Source organism: Parambassis ranga, chromosome 6, assembly GCF_900634625.1.
Source record: "Parambassis ranga chromosome 6, fParRan2.1, whole genome shotgun sequence".
Lineage (NCBI taxonomy): Eukaryota > Metazoa > Chordata > Actinopteri > Ambassidae > Parambassis > Parambassis ranga.
Genome location: NC_041027.1, coordinates 3,839,092 through 3,855,864, shown reverse-complemented (window position 1 = coordinate 3,855,864; position 16,773 = coordinate 3,839,092). Strand labels below are relative to the sequence as shown.

Below are 16,773 nucleotides of genomic sequence, written 5' to 3'. Positions count from 1 at the left end.
ACAGGCGGTTGGATCTGCCTTTTTCTCATCCCTCATACTGTTCCCTCCTTTTATTTTCTCACTGACCCCTGAGCACCAGTACACACACAGAGTTCAAGGCCTCATCTGAAGCCAGGAGCAATAAAAATGAGTAATGATCACCTCTCTCTGTTTTCCCTTTCCAGACAAGCCAGCCTAAATGAGGCAGCCGAGAAGTATTACGAACAAGCAGCGAGCCTGAGACCCAATGTGAGTAAAACCACGACCAGCTAATCTCCACCATTACTGTTTACTCTGATGGACACTATGCAATCACACTCTGGGTGGCTTTCCAATGTTATTACTGCCCGTCTGCCTTCCCACAACGGTCTGCATTGTCAGTGGAGGTCCAAGTAATGAGAGTGAGGTTTGTACTAAGCTCAGAGGTTTGCTTGTGCAACATCCATCACGGACTTCAAAGTAGAGGCCAGGGTAAGCAGATTGAAAAGAATAATGGTAATAACACCCAGTCAGGGGACTGACATCTTGAAAATAAATGGGCTCCAGTCAGTGAGAGATGTGACAGGAAGGGTCGAGTTGTGCCACAGAGGGAGCGAAGTATGTTTGGCAAAAGTGGTCACCCTGTTTGTTCCTGCGTCTTGATTAGAAGCAACCAGTGGAGGACTAATGATCACATATATCAGAACAATGTAGTGCAGACAGTGAAGTTTAGGTTTGGGAGCTCATAAACCCTGGTATATTGTACACGAACAAGACAAACAGAGTATAACAGAAGCCATGACTTTGAGCTGCTATTCCATTTGTTATTCTCAGTGTTAATGGAGCATTATGGATTTTTACACTCTAATTAACCCCACATGTAAGGTTAGAAATATCATTGTTCATATTCAGTTCAGATCTGTACAGAAATATTGAACCTTAGAAATGTTTCCTTCTAAGGGCACATTTTATTTTTTGATAACGTCCATAACTTTGTAGAAAACTGTCAAAATTACTTTGTGCTCTGCAGAGTTTTGGAGATCTCTGTCCTTTTCTTGACAGCGTTAGAACTGTTACAGTTCATTTGCCTTCAAGAGCATAGTTCAGTAGAAAATATTTCTTAAAGCTCAGAGCAAGATCTGTGAATTCTCTTGAGCCACTGGGGCATGACCCCTGGAAAGGGCCATTCCTGTAGATGTATGTCATTGGTGCTAACATTTTTCTTTTATTATACTGGAGATAAAGCAGATATCTCTATGACATTAAAACCCAGGAGCTCACATGAAAACATTTTTGAAGGTCTTTATGGTCAGCTTCTTCTAGTTCAGAAAGAGTTTTAAACCCTGAAAACATCATCATCGTGTTGATGGATGTGAACATCTATAAACACCATCACCAAGTATTTTTGCTTCCCACACAGAATCATTTGATGCCCACATCCAAACACAGAGGCCCAATATTGGTCACTTTTGTTTGGATGCCTTTTGCCACTTGTATTGCTTGCAGCTGCAGCACAATTATAATTTAGCATATTCATCCATCTTCTTTACCATTATCCTTTGTTCTTTGCGATCCGACTTGACTTAAGCCATGTACCCTGTCTATCTTCATTTGTCATTTCATGCTTTACTGCGGCTTGACTCTTCACCCTGCAAAGCACTGGTGTTTTATATTAGCCACATATGTCTGCTCGCTCCGAGTGGAAGAGGGCAATTCCCTCCATTCGAGGGATTTAGTCCCTTAGTCCTGCAATCCCCTCTATCTAGACGGGCTAAATCCTACGAGATCCTCACGTAGCATCGGTTGCTTTCTGCCTTTGAAAGTTTCCCATTTTATATCAGCATCCTTTACTTAAATGCCTGAATGCCTGAGCGACTGCAGCCTTTATAGCATATGTTACTTTACACTCTAGGCTAATACACTCTGCATCTGGCTATGCCCATTCTGGCAAGGGTGAGGAATCAGAGCTTTTGACAAGGCAACGTTCTGCAGAGTGTTGCAAGGGCAATGAAGAATGCAGCAGGAGGGATATAAATCACAGAAGTCTTAGATATATGAAGCAAGGGCAGAAAGAGTAAGTTAAAGCCTACAGGGGAGACTTGAAAAAAAGAAAGCAGACTTGGGAATTGATAAGCATGTGAACGGGATGATGTATTATATGTATGTATTATATGTTTTCATCTTATGCAATTAATTGTCAACTTTGTCGACATTTTCTGTCATTCAATATCTCTAAACTTGAGATTTCTGTTAAATCATACACTACCTCCTGGACATACTTTGTTTCTAAGTCGCATAACGGAGGTATCACCTACAACTTGTCTCATGTCTTTGAATCTATTGTTATGCCATGTCATAGTACATGCTCACTGTATGGCCACAGGCTACAGAGAATGATACAAGAAGCTTGAGTTGTCACTAAAACAGGAGATCAAACCCACAGAAGTAGCAACCTCCAGAAGCCAAGTAAGGTATTGCTTAACAGTGTCATTCTCTCACCCTGTTATTCCAAAGTCTTTTATTCTGAGTCATTTTAGACTCACCGACCTCTCAGAAACAGATGGGTTTGATGGTTAATTGTACTTCTCTTAACACATAACAGCATTAAATCTAATTTTCCAATATACATGTAACCCATGGTCCAAATAGGGTAATAAATAATTAAAATCAATTAAATAGCATGAATAATATATATATATATATCGCAAGTACAAATATATATATACAGTTAATAAATAGCGGTGAAAGCATAGCAATGACTATTTAATAAATAACCCTGTTAACATACTCTAAAGCTCCCGTTTATTTTCTCTCAGCTTTCATGTGAGTTGAAATTTAATGTTACTGTCCCTTTAAGACGCTGTCACAGGCGCTGTGTGCGAGCTCCTGAAGACACGGATAGAAACAGACGCTGACCAACTGATATACGCAAAATCTAAAGACCTCCTTCAAATTAAGTTTATCCAACATCTTGTACATTTATTTAACATATTTAGGCAACCCTCCAACATCAAAACAGTGATTTTGATGCGAGTGCTTGATGACGGTTTTGGCCAGGTTTTTTTTTCTCTACCCCCGGGAGAGTTGAGGACAGCTCAGATACAGACCAGACTCATTGGAACCTTCAGTTAGCCGCGAGACAGCGCACACCAACTGAAAGACGTTACGTGAGCATGATGGCGAGCCTACCCAAGGAAGGATAACCTGCAAGGACTGAAACACCGCAAACGGACCACTGTTACGGTTTGACCAAGACAAACTGAACTGAACTGTGATATTTAACAGATCAAATTAGAAGGGGATCCCCAAATTGAAATTATTGTGTTGCAACACAATTATTTAGGAATTATTGAGGTGTGAATAGGTAAATGTATATGCGACATGGTTAAGGTATTTTATTTTTTCTATGTGTTTTCCTGCTAAAGGGTACCTGAATACTTACCTTTTGTGAAAAGATCACACTAAAACTAACCTAAATACTTACCTGTTCCCTAAAGAAAAGAGTTAACTCCAAGAAAAACAGAACAAACAAAGATAAATAGCTGAAAATTAGTTAAAGCAATTGTTCTAAATTAGCTATACAGAATATAAAAGACCGGTCTAAGAGAAACAGAAAGAACTAGAGCAAACCAGTATTTAAATCTTTTTAAACTCTATTTAAATAAGAAGGACCAAACGGGTTATTTTATACTGTTTATTGCTCATTTTGCACTGTAAATATTCATTGATATTTTTATTGATATTTTAGTACATATTTTATTGATCTATTTATTGATACTTTTATCATTCTATTTATTGATATTTTATTTCATTATCTATTCATCTGTTTATTAACCTGTTAAATATTTATTGTTGTTAAGTAAACTGCCGGCTTATATACAAATCTTCAAGTCTCTGTTCCTAATATTATTAATTACACCACTCCACGAACCTAGAACTGGTCCATCACTTGTTTTCAGCGACACAAGTGTTACATAAATTTGGCGAGCCAGCCAGGAGTGGTCTAACTTAACCAAAACTAGAATTAGAGAACAGAGATTAAAATAAGGAAACATGGAAGCAGTTCATACAAACAATGTAAAAATCTCTAACGCAGTCATTGTTAGTGGTCTAACTGATACAGAAACAGATGAAGAGCTTTATGACTTTCTTAAAAAATATGGCTCCATTGAAAGAAAAATTCCAATAGAGTCAGCACAATCAGACAAGCAAGTCATTATAGAATATAGACATGCTGCAGCTGTACAGGCACTTCTACCCCTATTGCCCTATACACTTGACACTGACTCCCCAGCTGACAACAGTTACTACATTAGAGCTTTATCTAGTGTCTACATGCCAGCGTCTAGTAAAACAGCTACACAGACTTACCTCTCTGAGTTGAAGGAGATTGCAAAGCAGACTGGCAAGGACCTTGCAACTCTCCTCAGGGAAGAACTGTCCGTCATCAGTGAAGCTGTTGACTTTGAGAACTCAGAAACACAAAGCGAAGACGCAGAATCGAACTCACCTGAGCAACATGTTCCACAAAGAGCTGTACAGGTTGGCCCTAAAAACACAGTTCCAGAGCAGCATGTCCAGTCAGAGTGCAACTGGACACCAGCACCACCTAAAGAGACATCATTAGCTCTGAAAGCCAGTGATATTAATCCACCAGAAATACAGAAAGTAATTGTTGAACACATAGTACGAAATGAAGACTCTACTATGCATGTGAACACAGCCCTAAGACTCAGACCCTTCTCTGGGCGTGAACCTCGACCCAGCAATGAGGTGGATTATGAGACCTGGCGCTCTAATGTTGGACTTCTTCTGGAAGACACTAGGCAGTCAGACCTACACAAATCACGGAAGCTCCTTGAAAGCCTCTTGTCACCTGCTATTGACATAGTGAAGCACCTGACACCTGAAACACCTCCAAGTGTGTATCTGGAGATTCTGGACTCTGCATTTAGCACTGTTGAAGATGGGGATGACCTGTTCGCAAAGTACCTCAATACAATGCAAGACAGCGGAGAAAAACCCTCAGCTTACCTCCAGCGGCTGCAAGTCATGTTGAATACCACCTTCAGGAGGGGAGGTGTCACGGCAAGTGAGCTTGGCAGACAGCTTCTGAGGCAGTTTATCAGAGGTTGCTGGGACAACACCTTGATTTCTGAACTGCAACTAGAGCAGAAGAAGCAAAACCCACCTTCTTTTGCTGAGCTACTCCTGTTGCTCCGTACTGCAGAAGACAGGCGAGCATCTAAGGCATCTCGCATGAAGCACCACCTCAGTGCCTCAAAACCCAAGGTGTCATCCCATTACCAAGGCATTTGTGAGCAGTACAAAGAAGAATGCAGTGCATTCCAGTCTCCTTCTCCTACATCAGAGATTCAAGATCTGAAAAGACAAATTGCTGATTTACAATCTCAGCTAGCACGTGTCACGCAGAAAGGTCACAGGAAGAACCAAGCTAAACCAGCTCCTCCAAAGTCTCAGACTCCCACACCTCCCAGCCAAGCTGAGAAGACCACTGCCAGCAAAAGACCCAAACCTTGGTATTGCTTCAGGTGTGGGGAGGACGGACACATCAAGCCACAGTGTGATGGCGAACCGAACCCTTCACTAGTAGCATCAAAAGGAAAGTTGCTGAAAGAGAAACAGCAAGCCTGGGATGTCATGAACAGCACTTCAGAGCCTGAACATTTTTAGAGCCAGTTCCTGCAGAGGGGCAAACAGGAGCTGGGAGACAGACAAAGTGTCCCAAACCAAAACGACATGTCAGCCATATGTGCTCAACCTCCAACACTAAGAAGCAGTCAGCAACCCTGCCTAAAGGATTGGTTGGAGCACGGTGCACTGCACAGGTGACCATATGTGGTAGAGAATGCAGCTGCTTATTAGACACAGGCTCCCAAGTCACGACAATCCCAAACTCCTTCTATGAAGAAAATCTGTCTCATCTTCCTATCCACTCTTTAAGTGACCTGCTTGAAGTGGAGGGAGCAAATGGTCAGGAAGTCCCCTACATTGGCTACATTGAGGTTATTATCATCTTCCCTAAAAACATCTTTGGTGTGGACATTGACATACCTACACTAGCACTGATTGTGCCTGACATGCACTCAAATCTGTCATCAGTGTTAATAGGCACCAACGCTTTGGATGTTCTGTATGAGCAGTATGGTGATGTCACTCCACAGAACTTTAAGTCACTGCCATATGGCTACAGAGTAGTCTTAAAAACCCTCAGAGCCAGGCAAAGACACACTTGTGAGTCAAGCATGGGAAAAGTGAGACTACACAGCAGAGACACTGAGACCATTGCTGCCGGTCAGACAAGAGTCTTCGAAGGAACAGTGAGCTGCAAAACAAGCAACAACTGTCAGTGGGTGATGGTAGCATCGCCAACATCAGTGTCATTACCTGGTGGCATACTAGTAACGGATGGGCTAGCATGCCTACAGCCTAAGCTGCCCCACTGCCTTCCAGTTATTCTGAAGAATGAGTCAGGCCATGACATTACCTTGCCCCCGAAAGCTGTGATAGCAGAGATCCATACCATTGAGATTGTTCAGTCTCTCAACTCCCATGTCTCTGACCCTTCAACAGACCTAACCTCTAAGACAAGGATTGAATTTGACTTCAGTAACTCTCCAATATCCAGTGAGTGGAAAGACAGAATAACAGGAAGATTGAACTCCATGCCTGAGGTGTTTGCACAACACGACCTCGACTTTGGCCGCACTGACAAGATCAAGCATCACATAAAGCTCAGTGAAAAGACACCGTTCAAGCACAGAGCGAGGCCTATACATCCTCATGACATTGAAGCTGTGCGTAACCACATCCAGCAGCTCCTTCATGCAGAAGTCATCCGTGAATCTGAATCACCCTTTTCCTCACCGATTGTGGTTGTCAAGAAGAAGAATGGTGATGTCAGGCTCTGTGTGGATTATAGAAAGCTGAACCTGCAGACAATCAAGGACTCATATGCTCTACCCAATCTGGAGGAGTCCTTCTCAGCCTTGACTGGATCAAAGTGGTTCTCAGTGCTTGATCTCAAATCTGGGTTCTACCAGATAGAAATGGAGGAAGAGGACAAGCAGAAAACTGCATTCGTCTGTCCTCTTGGTTTTTATGAGTTCAACAGAATGCCTCAGGGGATAACAAATGCCCCTAGCACATTCCAGAGGCTCATGGAACGTTGTATAGGGGAGCTGAATATGAAGCAGGCCCTCGTCTTCCTGGATGACTTGATCGTCTTCTCCTCAACACTAGAAGAGCACGAGGAAAGACTGATGAGAGTGCTCCACCAATTAGGAGAGTATGGCCTGAAACTATCACCTGAGAAGTGCAAGTTCTTTCAGACTTCTGTGAAGTACCTAGGACACATCGTGTCTGAGAAGGGAATTGAAACAGACCCAGAGAAAATAACAGCATTAAAAACCTGGCCAAGACCAACAAAACTGAAAGAGCTCAGAGCATTTTTAGGATTCTGCGGTTACTACCGTAGGTTCATTAAGGATTACTCAAAGATTGTGAAGCCACTCAATGCCCTCACTGCTGGATATCCTCCACTGAGGAAAAGCTGTAAGACTGCAGTAAACACTGAAAGTTACCACAATCCAAAAGATCTCTTCGGTGACAGATGGACACCTGTTTGTCAGGCAGCTTTTGACACTCTGATCGAGAAGCTGACTACTGCCCCTGTCCTTGGGTTTGCTGACCCCAAGTTGCCCTACATCTTGCATACAGATGCTAGCACATCAGGTCTTGGTGCAGCACTTTACCAGGAGCAACAAGGGCAAAAGCGAGTTATTGCTTATGCAAGCCGTGGTCTGTCAAGATGTGAATCCAGGTACCCTGCCCATAAGTTGGAATTTCTTGCCCTTAAGTGGGCAGTAACAGAAAAGTTCCAAGACTACCTCTATGGAAGCCCATTTCTCGTTGTCACTGATAGCAACCCATTGACATACATACTTACCTCTGCCAAGCTTGATGCCACAAGCTACAGATGGCTAGCTGACCTGTCAACCTTTGATTTCCAGCTTCAGTACAGGGCTGGAAAGCAAAATCAAGATGCAGATGGGCTGTCCAGACGTCCACACAGTAGGCTACCTGATGACACATCATCACAGAAAGAGTTGGAGAGGATACAGCAGTTTGCAAAAAGACATCTGATGGGATCTGACCATACAAAAATGGATGAAAGTACCATCAAGGCCATCTGTGAAAAGCACTTCATTCGTGATGAGGACACATCACCTGGCACTACCTTGGTTATGTCACTTGCTCACCATCCAAATGCTGTTCCAGAGAGTTTTAAAGAGGAGCGCCAACTTGATGGTCTAAACATCATTCCGATGTTTACTTCAGCTGATATTCAAGAGAAGCAGAGGAGAGACTCCTGCATCCGTGAAGTGGTCAACCAGCTGGAGACGGGAGAGAGACCTCCACCATCTCTCAGGACAGAACTCCCTGAGCTCCCCCTCCTGTTAAGAGAGTGGAAAAAGTTGGAGATCTTGGATGGCGTCTTGTTCCGTAAGCGCCAAGAGGGTGCACAGACTCACTACCAGCTTGTGCTGCCAGAAGAACTTAGACCCATAGTCCTTAAGAGCCTGCATGATGACATGGGCCACATGGGCATTGATCGGACACTTGACCTTATCCGAAAGCGCTTCTATTGGCCAAAAATGTCATCTGAGGTGGAAACAAAGATCAAGACCTGCGACCGCTGCATAAGGCGTAAAGTCCCACCAGAGAAAGCTGCTCCTCTTGTAAACATCACAGCCTCACGACCTCTTGAGCTGGTGTGCATGGACTTTCTCACATTGGAGCCAGACTCTAGTGGCACCAAAGACATCCTAGTAATTACGGATCACTTTACAAAGTATGCAGTAGCCATTCCCACCCCAAACCAAAAGGCCCGGACTGTTGCCAAATACCTGTGGGATCAATTCATTGTCCACTATGGCATCCCAGAAAGGCTCCACAGCGATCAAGGTCCAGACTTCGAATCTAGTACTATCAAGGAACTGTGTGACCTGGCAGGCATCCGGAAGATACGGACTACTCCTTACCATCCAAGAGGGAACCCTGTTGAACGCTTCAACAGGACCCTGTTGAGTATGCTAGGCACCCTTGAGAACCAAAAGAAGAGCCACTGGCGAGAGTATGTAAAGCCGTTAGTACATGCCTACAACTGTACAAAGAATGAAGTCACCGGCTTCACCCCTTACGAACTGATGTTTGGGCGACAGCCAAGGTTGCCAGTGGACTTAGCTTTTGGCTTACCTGTCAATCACCAGCCAGGCTCACATTCGCAGTATGTTCGTAACCTGAAATCCCAGCTAGAGGCGAGCTACAAAGTAGCAACAGAGAATGCAAAAAAAAACGCAGATTACAACAAGGCAAGATTTGACAAGCATGTTGTCAATTCCACCCTGACAGAAGGGGACAGAGTCCTGGTCAGGAATGTCCGCCTCAGAGGCAAGCAGAAGTTGGCAGACAAGTGGGAATCTGACATATATGTTGTCGTCAAACAGTCTGGAGATGTCCCAGTCTATGTTGTGAGGCCCGAAACCAAGGATGGTCCGCTAAGGACCCTCCATCGAGACCTATTACTGCCTTGTGGTTTTCTTCCTCTCAACCCAGCTGAGGCTAAGATAGACACACAGAAGAGGCCTAGACGGCCAAGGACTCGTAGCTGCCGAGAAGAATCTGAAAGGCAAGACTCAGATTCTGAAGAGCATGACGTTAATTACTTCTACACTCCTGCAACCATAGAGTCCTCTGCAAGGGACACCGCGTTGTGGATGTCATGCTCCTCAGCGCCTGCCATCGAGCAAGACCTTCCAGATGTAGCTGAAGCTTTCCCTGAGGTTGTTTCAGTGGTAATTGATACAAATCCACAAAATAACTCCAATCCATCTGAAATACATCCAGGAAGCAATGACTTACCTGATGTGAGTCCTGAGAACACCTTACCTGAGATGAATCCAAGAGAGAATGACTTACCTGATGTGAGTCCGGAGAACACCTTACCTGAGATAAATCCGGAAGAGAATGACTTACCTGATGTGAGTCCAGAGAACACCTTACCTGAGATAAATCCGGAAGAGAATGACTTACCTGATGTGAGTCCAGAGACTACCTTACCTCAGATGAATCCAGCAGAGGATGACTTACCTGATGTGAGTCCAGAGGAATACGCTACCAGTAGTGGAAACCACCCAAGAAAATCCAGCAGACATAGACGGCCCGTACAAAGACTGACTTACCCCCATTTAGGACACCCCTTAGTGACAGTAGTCCAGTCACTGTTTCAGAGCTTGAGTGCAGCCATTTCAAACTCTCTAAATGAGCCAAATTCCTGGGAGCCAATCGGAGTCATGACAGTGTAGTTACCAATGCAATGCACAGGGACGTGCATCAGGAAAGGAGGGGAGTATGTAACCCATGGTCCAAATAGGGTAATAAATAATTAAAATCAATTAAATAGCATGAATAATATATATATATATATATCGCAAGTACAAATATATATATACAGTTAATAAATAGCGGTGAAAGCATAGCAATGACTATTTAATAAATAACCCTGTTAACATACTCTAAAGCTCCCGTTTATTTTCTCTCAGCTTTCATGTGAGTTGAAATTTAATGTTACTGTCCCTTTAAGACGCTGTCACAGGCGCTGTGTGCGAGCTCCTGAAGACACGGATAGAAACAGACGCTGACCAACTGATATACGCAAAATCTAAAGACCTCCTTCAAATTAAGTTTATCCAACATCTTGTACATTTATTTAACATATTTAGGCAACCCTCCAACATCAAAACAGTGATTTTGATGCGAGTGCTTGATGACGGTTTTGGCCAGGTTTTTTTTTCTCTACCCCCGGGAGAGTTGAGGACAGCTCAGATACAGACCAGACTCATTGGAACCTTCAGTTAGCCGCGAGACAGCGCACACCAACTGAAAGACGTTACGTGAGCATGATGGCGAGCCTACCCAAGGAAGGATAACCTGCAAGGACTGAAACACCGCAAACGGACCACTGTTACGGTTTGACCAAGACAAACTGAACTGAACTGTGATATTTAACAGATCAAATTAGAAGGGGATCCCCAAATTGAAATTATTGTGTTGCAACACAATTATTTAGGAATTATTGAGGTGTGAATAGGTAAATGTATATGCGACATGGTTAAGGTATTTTATTTTTTCTATGTGTTTTCCTGCTAAAGGGTACCTGAATACTTACCTTTTGTGAAAAGATCACACTAAAACTAACCTAAATACTTACCTGTTCCCTAAAGAAAAGAGTTAACTCCAAGAAAAACAGAACAAACAAAGATAAATAGCTGAAAATTAGTTAAAGCAATTGTTCTAAATTAGCTATACAGAATATAAAAGACCGGTCTAAGAGAAACAGAAAGAACTAGAGCAAACCAGTATTTAAATCTTTTTAAACTCTATTTAAATAAGAAGGACCAAACGGGTTATTTTATACTGTTTATTGCTCATTTTGCACTGTAAATATTCATTGATATTTTTATTGATATTTTAGTACATATTTTATTGATCTATTTATTGATACTTTTATCATTCTATTTATTGATATTTTATTTCATTATCTATTCATCTGTTTATTAACCTGTTAAATATTTATTGTTGTTAAGTAAACTGCCGGCTTATATACAAATCTTCAAGTCTCTGTTCCTAATATTATTAATTACACCACTCCACGAACCTAGAACTGGTCCATCACTTGTTTTCAGCGACACAAGTGTTACATACACCTACTTGTCACCTAATTGCGGATAAAGTATGGCTCCTTTACTGTCACTTTCAACTGTTACTGTGTGCATAAGCTGTCATATTTTGGCAAGCAGTTTTCTGAAAACTGTTAAAAACTTTCCAATTGATCCCCTAGCAGTATTTTGTGGTTTGAACCCTCAAATTGTGGGGTCAAATAGGAGCCAATTTACAGCGCAAACGGCCTCAGAATTACCCCGACCATTAAATACAGGAACGTTGGCCGCTTCTAAAGCACGGACAGAAAATATTGTTTTGATTGGAGATTAGGGTAATTGCTCAATGTGCAGCAAGTGTAGTAAATTTAATAGTTTAAATTTAAAGTTCAATGTCGCACATTTGGAGTGCATGAGAAACATTAGAAGTGTTGGTCATGCCAGCCTCTACCCTCTTTATGCAGGGTATCTTTTGCAGGTTTTTATGTGTTGAGAGAAGGGATGGCTCCTTTCCAAAGGACAGTAAGCTGTTCTGTTCTGCCTATGAGAAAAACATTACTGTACATATTGTCCTATTCTGTGTTCCGTGTGTGGAACATCATTTATCCTACCTTGACACTGGAAAAACAGAGAGATGTTTTGAGAGTTTTGCAGACATGGGTTAACAGTCCAGCAAAAGGGGCCAGTTCACGCAAACTCCAGTGTAAACTAAGTAAGATAAATGGTTGTGTTGGGTAACCCCTCTAAAAAGAAATTGGACAACTACACCTCTAAAATGCAATATAATGACTTAAATATACTTATTTTTAATTAAATAATACGTTAACATATTTCCTCATTGTCAGCATTATTGTGATGTGCTGGAGAGAGTAATTGTCTCTCTACTTAGTGGGCTCTCTAATGTCAGAGGTTGGACGATCAAACTGCTGCATAGTTTAAAAAAAAATTATTATTTGCATCATTAAACCTTATGCCTGTTGCCCAGCAACCTTGACAGCTGCAGCTGATACCATTATATCCTCGGTTTTCAAATTCTCTTTGCATGGTCCACCATATTCTGCTGTGACAAACACATTATAAGGTGAAAAAGAAAAAAAAACATGGGATGCAGTTGCCACCAGGTAAAACAAAGCCAGAAAAGAACAAGCCACAATACTGGACCAGTTTGTAATCCACAAGCAGACAGACCCATGGAGAAAGTGTCCAATTAGATGCAGTTTGTACTGCTGATTTGTTGGTCTGTCAATGGTAAATTGTGCCCATAAGGGGTTGCAATATTGGGAAGCCGCATTGACCTTAGTAATCCACACATTTCTTACAACATATATAGGAATTACATTTCTCTCATGCAAACAGAGAGTTACTTTTGATTTGTTAATAGGCTTGAGAAAGAAACTGTCGGTTTGTGTGCTGCACATAAGCAAATGTCACAATGCTGTAATCATGCGCTATTCCGAGCGACAATGATGTATGTAGAGATAATTACAGGAAAAATTCACAAACACTGCAGTTAAAGCACATTATTGGACCTTTTTTAACCAAGGCTGTTTTATTTGAACATTCCTTGTTTCCTAGGAATTGCAATTACAGACATTACAATAGTCTCAAGCAGTAAAACAGTAGCCTCTCCACAGGATTAGACAGCTTTTCCACTTTTTCAAGCTAAAATAGTGATCAAATGTGGCCCCTCCCTTGGCCTGGATACTCCACAGTCTTGACGTGATTGCACCCTAGACACTTTTCCTGTACTTATATACTCATGACTCACCAGTCGCTCTGATGATGACTTTGCCCATCGGCACCGGCTGGAATAAACAGTATGTTCATGTAGACCCACTTCAAAGTGGCGGTTGCTCCCTCTGACATGTATGACCACAGACAAGATGCAGGGACACGCAAAGCAGCTCGATTACCCAAACTCCAAACAGAGTCTGGCAAACAGGAACCAGTGTGCGTGTTGGGGTCTGCTTACATGGTGACCAAATGTTCTATCATAGTGACTGGTATTTAAAAAACGTTTAGCCTGATTTAATCATCAGCTCTGACATTTTTCTTAAATATGTATTGCACCAAAGTGTGAATAGATACTGTAGGTGTTATTTGAATTAATTATCAGATTACAGAAGTTGGAAAATTTAAAATGTTAGTTATGTCCCTTGTTTGACAAGAACATTTTTGGTCAGTAAATATGTGCTATTATGTTTAGCTACTCATACTCGTCTTATTATGTCCCAGGCAAGTTAATTATAAAAAAGATGGATGTGCTGTCCATCACGTTGCTGGTTTGCTGAAGAGCAGTTTTTAAGGATCCTTTGAATTATTGCAATGTTACATTTGAAAAGTACAGCTACCCATAGGTCTCTCTAGTATCAATTTCATCATGTCCTAAAAAAATGTTTCCCCATTTTTTTGCAGTACCCTGCAGCCTTGATGAATCTCGGGGCGATCCTCCACCTTAATGGGAAGCTACAAGAAGCTGAAGCCAATTACCTCCGAGCACTTCAACTGAAACCTGATGACACCATCACCCAGTCCAATTTGCGTAAGCTGTGGAACATCATGGAGAAACAGGGCCTCAGGACCACGAGCCCCTGAGCTCACCCGGCCCGCTTGCCTACCTGCCATCTGCACGCCAGACATGGAGTAACAGGACAGCCTACGCTCTCCTCATTCACTCTTCTCATGCAGGAGAGATAGAGGAGACTCAGGGAGGATGTTTGCTCAGAGAGGCCATGAATGTGTGGTGCACAGCCCCTCCTAATGACTCCTGAGCTCTGCATACACTTCCAGCCAGAGGCTTTCCTCAGAAGCATTGCTCACTCATTGTTTGGCAGGCGCTACATGGTATTTGGAGTCAAAATTAGTCCTCTCACAGAATTCATGTTTTGTTTTTTTCTATTATAACAAGAGCACTTGAACTCAAAGTGAGGCCGTAGGTACATCCTTCAACATTTGTGATCAATTACATTTCTTTACATAATCATTTCACCCATGTGGATGCCCACATGGGTGAAATGTGTCCCCAAGCAGATCAAATATAAAAGGTAGAAAATAATCTCAGAGTGCTGCACGGAGGCTGTTTTCCATCAACGTTTAATGTTCTATTTTGATAATGAAGAACATACAGGAGCATGAAAAACTGGAACCTATCCAAAATCAAATTAATCTTAATGTAAATTAAGTTTGAATCTCCGCTGTGTGTATTGTTTCACATTCTAAATTTGCTTATGAGATTACACACACTTCATAGTGAAGATGTAACAGTTATCACAAGCACCATTATTGCAAAACCATTTGTAGTAACCGTCCTGAATTTCTGTGAACAATTGAAGTAAAAAAAGGGAATTTAATTTGTTTGCCACTGCAGCACAACAGTAGCACCCGGAAAGATTGAATTTTTTGTCTGCATGATTTGTAAGTGTAGCATTCAGGTGCACTTTTTCTTATTCTTCTTATTATGAAGTCACACCATGGCAACCCATTTGTCAAGGATATAAGAATAAGGGTGAAGCTACCTTCCTGTGGAAGTCGCAGAGAGGCAGGTACTGTAGTTACAACGCCTTCCCACATGCCTGATGCTGAAGTGTGTGTGCCTGTGTGTGTGTGTGTGTGTTTGTGTAGCTAAAACTGATTTAACCAAATAAAAAAGCCATGCTGATGCACACATTTTCATCACATACAATGCTCAGTCATGGCACGTTGAAGGGAAATATTTTTAATGCCTTTTGTGTTGGAATAAAGTCATTTCAATGTGTTTGTATAAATGAATCCTAATATATACCAACATTGTGTATAGTATACAGAAACAATGCAGCAAAAAAGGAGCCCATTTATTTCACATTTTGTCAAAATTCTGTTCTCAATGGTTTTGGTCTCATTTGTACATATTCTATGTAATTAACATCTATTTGTTTGTTTATTGTTGTCAGCATACAGTAAGTGAAACAACACATTTCTGTAGGTAAGAATATGTATTTGTGATTATGTATTTGGCCACAAACTTCATCAGTGTCCTTTAGTCCATTACATTGTAAGTTATTGCTTTGTGTTACCTAGCAACAGAACCAGCTGGCACTGTGTTTTTTTCTATGTAAAATGAAGGAAGTTGATTTGTGGTCATTACTGTATACACTTTTGTGTCTCACCCAGATTTTGAATGGTGTTACAGTTGTATTGTCAACACTGATGGTGAAAAGGAAAGTAGGATAGTCATGTTCATTTCTTGGCCATATCACACCCCACAGACCAGACGTGCTAATGTGTATATTATATATGGTGTTTATGAAGAAAACACTGAGAATTGTTATTGCTTGGGTGAAGGTGTAAAAAAAGGAGAAAAAAAGTGTTTCACTCTGTGTTGTCTTGGCTCAGGGATCTCAAGCGGTGGGCTATTGCAGAATCTTGTTCACAGAGCGTTTACTAAATTAAAATTTATTTTTGAAAGTTGTTGTATTTGTATAAATTATCCAGATTTGTAGCCCTTTTCTCCTTTTTGTAATATAAAAATGAACAATGTGCCAGAATAGACTTTTTTCTTCCCAATGTTGCATTTTTTTCCAGAATAAATTTATGGTGTTCTGCTTTTTTGGGGGCTTCCTGCGCTGCCATTTTTGTACACATTCATTTATGGATCTCATTAACCTTCACTGCCGCTCTCTCTCACACACACACACACAACTCACACTGTATAGTTTTACATCAGGGTCTCTTTGTGTTTCTGTAGGATGTCAGAGTTAATGGGGTGGTCCTGCATGCTGTGGAACAGCTTTTACAGGGCATTTAAAGTCCCCCTTTGCAAATTTGCTGAAATGTGTCATAAAATCAACTCAGATGGATCTCCTCTGTTTTGATCTACGAACAACAAAGAGGGCATGTAAATATTCCCATATGGAAGTGGTAGCACAGTGTGTGCATATGACTGGTGGTTGCTTCAATTTCAGCCGCCCCCTCAATTCAGACCCTGCTGACAAGCAAAAAGGCCCTTCCCTGAGAGCGAGGCAGCCTGCCTTGTGATGTTTCTCACATGTCTGCGGTGGAAGGTCTGCTCCCATGATCCGGGCTCACCATGGTGCTC

The 16,773-nt window shown here is 41.7% G+C and overlaps 1 protein-coding gene across 1 annotated transcript in view; it reads left to right on the top strand.

Annotated features, from left to right (window-relative positions):
- Positions 1 to 16,142, top strand: part of tmtc2b (transmembrane O-mannosyltransferase targeting cadherins 2b) — an 84,772-nt gene extending 68,630 nt beyond the window's left edge. The window contains exons 11-12 of the mRNA XM_028408071.1: positions 165 to 228; positions 14,115 to 16,142. Coding sequence (XP_028263872.1) covers positions 165 to 228; positions 14,115 to 14,294 — 244 coding nt within the window. The 3' untranslated portion in view covers positions 14,295 to 16,142. The remainder of the gene's footprint in view (positions 1 to 164; positions 229 to 14,114) is intronic.
- The last annotated feature ends 631 nt before the right edge of the window (positions 16,143 to 16,773 follow it).